This window comes from Gobio gobio, assembly GCF_949357685.1.
Source record: "Gobio gobio genome assembly, chromosome: 10".
NCBI lineage: Eukaryota > Metazoa > Chordata > Actinopteri > Cypriniformes > Gobionidae > Gobio > Gobio gobio.
The window spans coordinates 42,435,938-42,441,883 of NC_137116.1; the positions used below are offsets into that span (position 1 = coordinate 42,435,938).

General features: G+C 38.6%; 1 protein-coding gene across 1 annotated transcript; it reads left to right on the top strand.

Annotated features, from left to right (window-relative positions):
• Positions 1-385: 385 nt before the first annotated feature.
• Positions 386-5,484, top strand: apex2 (APEX nuclease (apurinic/apyrimidinic endonuclease) 2). The gene is made up of 6 exons (XM_079826364.1): positions 386-576; positions 674-757; positions 991-1,168; positions 1,271-1,414; positions 1,993-2,062; positions 4,249-5,484. The coding sequence occupies exons 1-6, from the start codon at positions 462-464 to the stop codon at positions 5,344-5,346; spliced, it is 1,689 nt and encodes a 562-aa protein (XP_079682490.1). The 5' UTR covers positions 386-461; the 3' UTR covers positions 5,347-5,484.
• Positions 5,485-5,946: the final 462 nt, after the last annotated feature.

Here is a 5,946-nt window from a genome sequence, read left to right on the forward strand (position 1 = left end):
TAAATGTAACTGATTTTAAAGGTCTCAATTTATCTAAAAAAAAATCCAGATATTACAAGAATAGAATGAGTTGTAACATTTAATTTTGAGCTCGAATGGCTTGTGGTATCAAATCAAATGATCAAATTATGGCTACTTTATTTACTTGTTGTTTTTTTAAATGTACTTTTGACTTTTGTACTTTTGACTTCTTCTAAAAGTGGGTCAGTAACTTAATCTTTAGAAAACATATGGAATGTAATTTATTCATTACAAATTAATTCTAATTGTATACACGCACAAAGAAAGTTTATTTAAAGCTTCAATAAAATGCAAGGTTAGCCAAAACCGCCTTATATTCATTAGTATTTAGGAATAAATGCAGGTGTGTGAAGACTTTTATTTTGAAAAGCCATGAGCTGGACAAAAAATAAGGCCGATACTTCACACTTGCTTTCTGCTTGCAGTCCTGACAGATAAACATGAAGATTGTAACATGGAACATAAACGGGATACGAACATTTAAAAATGGCATCAAGAAAATTCTGGATTCATTCGATGCAGATATAATCTGCGTCCAAGAGACTAAAGTTACCCGTAAGTGTTTTCAAGTAACGCGGGACTTTGAATTGATTTATATAGCACAAGAGTTTATCAATGTTAACAGCTCCGCTATTGCATACATTGTTTTCAGGTGACCTTTTGGATGAGAAGACAGCTATTGTTGATGGCTACAATTCATACTTTAGTTTTAGCCGAGGACGCGGTGGATACTCAGGTAAACAGCCTACATTACATTTAAGTTATGTCAGTAAAATGTTCAAAAGGACTTACAAATGTATTATTTATGTATTTATAAACTTATAAAAATACATACTTGATTGATTTTAGCATTAGAATCATCCCAATATGTTGTATTTTTAAGAATATTTTTGTTTCGTTTTTACTACCAATTGCAAATGACAAGTACTGTTTAACTGACTATATGAACAACATGCATTCCTTGACCAGGTGTCGCGACGTACTGTAAAGATATCGCTACTCCATTCCTGGCCGAGGAAGGATTGACAGGTCTGCTCGCCAATCAGGGAGAGGTTGGTTGCTATAGTGACCAGGTAGAGTTGTCCAGTGAGGAGCTTCTGGCACTAGACAATGAGGGAAGGGCTGTCATCACCCAGCATCACTTCATGTAAGGGTCTTAACTTTTAGACAATTTCTAGTTTTAGGAAGGTTAGCATGTTGTGAAAGCTTCAGATATTTGTTTGTAAAATATTTTTTTTCTTTTTCTCAGTGGCACAGATGGACCACAGAAGCTGACTGTTATCAATGTTTACTGTCCCCGAGCTGACCCAGACAAACCTGAGAGAAAACTGTACAAGCTGCAGTTTTACCGACTCCTCCAGTGCAGAGCTGAAGCCATCTTGAGCTCGGGGAGGTGAGAGAGAGAGATCAAATCAAACCATCACACTCTTGTCCGGTTCACTATCTTTGTGGGGACTCTCCATAGACATAATGTTTTTTATACTGTACTTACAAACGGTTTATTTTCTCCCCCCACCCCTAAACCTACCCATCACACAAAACTTTTTGCATTTTTACATTTCCAAAAAAACTCATTCTGTATGACCTTGTTTCCACATGGGGACCTCAATTTAGCTCCCATGAGTCTGTCTGCATTCAGGTTGAAGTCCCCACCGGGATAGAAAAACATGAACATGCACACACACAAGTTCTTTCTTTATGTTGCTATAATTCTTAGAACGGTACAAAGAACGGTACAAAGTCATTCTTAAATTTGAACACATTCTTGATGTGTTCAGAGTTTTGCCGACCGGAAACGGTAAAAGTTTAATCTATCAACTAGCTCCGCTTCACTTTCTTCGTTGCTCTGGTTGGTTGCAGTACTATCCTATTGCGTGTATATAGGTCCTTCTTCTCAAATTGTTATCAAGATTGTTCTAAGTTCTAACATGTCTTTTTGTTTGAATAATGCATCCCTCTGTCTCTCTTCAGTCATGTGATCGTTTTGGGTGATGTGAACACCTCTCACAGACCCATAGACCACTGTGACCCAGATGATGTGGTAAGTCCTTCATGTTACCATTTTCCTCCATCATGATTTCAGTCAACCATTTAACCAGGCACAAGAAGTAATAAAATGCTTTGCAGTGCTTCATGGGTAGGTAAGAGTTCTTTGGCCCAATTTGCTCACCACAATTTTCTGATGGTGAAGATTTATTTTCAGGATTATAGGTAGTGCAGTTCTTCAAGTCCACTGTTCAACACAAATAATTAAAAAACTAGTTGAAATAATGGCTTTAACATTAAAGTATATACCATTGATTTAACCTCCATAGCTTACAGTAGGTCTGTTTAAAGTTTATAAGTTAAAAAAATAAATCCTCTATGGAGATAAGAAATTAATTTTACTTCTGGAACCCAACTGTTGCACTTTATATAATGATATGTTGAACAGTATTTTGGCCCAATGAGATTTTACTGTAGCCGGAGTCACCGAATGCAAAGCCACAAATATAGAAACTAGGGGCCTCATTCATGAAACTTGCGTAAATATACAAGCAAAAGTAATTTGCCCGTATAATGGACCTTTACGAAAACTCTCCTCCAGATTTACAAACGCTTCATATACCATGGATTCGGTAGTTAAACGTGTGTGTGTGTATATTAAAGGGTTAGTTCACCCAAAAATGAAATTTCTTCCATTAATGACTCACCCCAATGTTGTTCCACACCCGTAAGACCTAACGTTCATCCTCGGAACACTTAAAAATATTTAAGATATTTTAGATTTAGTCCGAGGGCTTTCAGTCCTTTGAATGTAAGTGTAAGCACACTTTGCTGTCCACGTCCAGAAAGGTAATGAAAACATCATCAAAGTAGTCCATATGTGACATAATTTGGTTAGTTATATCTGGTGCGATAGCAGATACCAGATAACACGTCACAGCGTCTTACGTCAGCAGCGTCACTGTGGCGTCGTGAACGCGGATTCAAACTAAACCAGAAGAGAAGACCATGCTTAATAAAGTCTTAGTTTTTGTTATTTTTGGACCAAAATATATTGTCGACGCTTCAAAAGAGTCTAACTAACCAAATGATGTCACATATGGACTACTTTGATGTTTTCATTACCTTTCTGGACGTGGACAGCAAAGTGTGCTTACACTTACATTCAAAGGACTGAAAGCCCTTGGACTAAATCTAAAATATCTTAAACTGTGTTCCGAGGATGAACGTTAGGTCTTACGGGTGTGGAACAACATTGGGGTGAGTCATTAATGGAAGAAATTTCATTTTTGGGTGAACTAACCCTTTAATGAATTTCAAACATTCGTAAATGGGCGCTTGTGCAAGCTCATTCATAATTAGCATAATCCCTGCCCATGAGTTAGAATTATGCAAATGACGTGTCCAGGAATGCTGGAATCTTCTGGACTTCCTTCTCAGTTTGACTCCAGTTTGCATAAATGCTAAAGAGACTAATTGGCCATATGCCTAGCGATACACATTAAATTATCGTGTGTCCACCAAAGCATTTTAGCCAGCTAAAAAGGCCTGGTGCTCTTCTGAAAACGGCCAGCTGGTGGCGCTTGAATGCACTTTGCAAGCGCAGCATTTTTCCAGCTGTTTGCTGTGATACAGAATATCCATGACAGTAATTTCTTACTAGCATCTCATTTTGAAGAATATTACTGAATATAAAAATGCAGCAATATTAATGTTTCCATTGTTCAGTCAGTGTACAAGTAGGATGATTGGTCGGTGTAGTACTTGTCCTGCCCCTCCTCCACTGTGATTGGATGGCCATGTAAAAAGGGACAGTGACAAGCACTGCCTTACTACTCACAGTTGAACAGGGAAAAAAAAGAAATCAACTCATGAAATATTTTATGGTACATAGTGCATCAAAATGCAATATCTTCAGTTTGCTTAAATTAGACCACAGAACGTTGAAATGGTTTACGCACCATTTACAGGTGGTAGGGAGCAGGCGTACATTTATTTCATACCAACTAACATTTTAAAAATACAAACATTTTACGAAAAATTACGTCAGAACGGCTTTATGAATGATTTACACACAAATTCGTTCTGCTTGTGTTTTATGAATGAGGTGACCAGGTAAATTTCTTGTTGCGACTGGACAGGACAAAATCTTAAATTTGGTGTACGGTGTATGTTATTGTTTTATTGCAGAAGTTACATGCAAACTAGGACAAACCTTCTCTTATTACTGTTCTGTTTTAGGATAACTTTGAAGATAATCCTGGGAGGAAGTGGCTGGATAATTTCCTGTTTGAAACCGCAGAAATGACAGAAAATGGAAATACAGAAGATGAACTTGCAGACATCTCCCAGAATTCTGCCTCTGGTGGCAAGTTTGTCGACTCCTTCCGCCATTTTCACCCAAAGCGCTCCAACGCCTTCACGTGCTGGTCCACGCTCACGGGTGCCAGGCAGACCAACTACGGCACTCGCATCGACTACATCTTCTCTGACCTCTCTCTGGTGGAGACGGCCTTTATTGGTGTGGACATTATGCCAGAGGTGGACGGATCCGATCATTGTCCTGTATGGGCGCAGCTCAGCTGTAAACTCCAGTCTAGTCCCAAGTGTCCACCCCTGTGCACACGCCACATGCCAGAGTTCACCGGCAGACAGCAGAAACTTTCACGCTTCTTAGTGAAAGTTCCTGAAAAACTGAGCATGTCTAAAGGCAGTGTAGAGAGTCTACCTGGATCACAGGATGCTGGGGAAATTCGGGAAAACTTGAATCCTGTAGTACAGGGGAACAGTGTTGCAAAGAAGAGACCTACGGATAGAGAAGCAGACACAAATGCACACAAAGCCAAGAGAAGCAAGCAGACGAAAACTGAAAGTAATGCTAAAGGAAGTCTTTTAGCTTTCTTTAAGCCTAAACAAACACAGTTGATACCTTCAAGTGGGAACTTGGACCCAAAAAAGGCAGAATCCTCTCAGGATGGCCTAGGTAGTGAGAGCGACAATAAAAGCTGCCCCAGCGATGTGCAAAAGGAGACAAATCTGTCCAAGGTAACAGAGATGGAGAATGAAAGTCAGGATGAAGTGGAAGGCGGGTCTACATCCATAGATAAGTCAAAGAACTGTAAGAAAGGGCCCTGCACTGGTTTTTGGAAAACTGTTTTGCATGGGCCTCCTCAGCCGCCACTTTGTAAATCACACAATGAGCCCTGTGTTTTACGGACTGTGAAAAAAGCAGGACCTAATTTAGGCCGGCAGTTTTTTGTATGTGCCCGTCCTCAAGGCCACGCCTCCAATCCTCAGGCCAGGTGTAATTTTTTCACCTGGGTAGAAAAAGGAAAATAGATTAAAGTCATGGTATCTTTATGCATACTGTTACTGTATTTCATGTTTTGATTGTGTGTGTTTGTTTTATATATACCATTTTTATTGTTCAACTAACAATAGAGACAAAGAAATAAATAATGCTCTTTTTCAGCTTGGGTGCTGTGTTCAGTGTATTGTCAGACCAGAAACCAGTGATAATCGTGGAATATTTCAGGTTCTGTCTTCTCTTCATCACTGATGAGGAAATTGAGTTCCCATTGTGTTTTATGGAATTAAACAGACCTTAACCAAATACTGAATTTAAAATGAGGCAACTAAGCAGGAAATACTGCTGTAGAATAAATGCCTCTAAATATAAAGGTACTGTTGTTCTGTTAAACATTGTATATATCAACAAAATAACTCATTCCATGTTAAATGTAACCATTGATGTGTTCAATATCCAACATTTATGATTTTCTGCGTTCACTTTTTTCTTTCATTTCTTTTTCCTCTCTTTATCTTCTATCGTTGTTCATTCATTCGCTCTTGCTCGTTCTTTAATTCATTTATGTCTTCTCTCTCTCTTTTTTTTGTCTTCTCCCCTTTCACAGGCTTCATCCAGGTGTCTTTTATTTT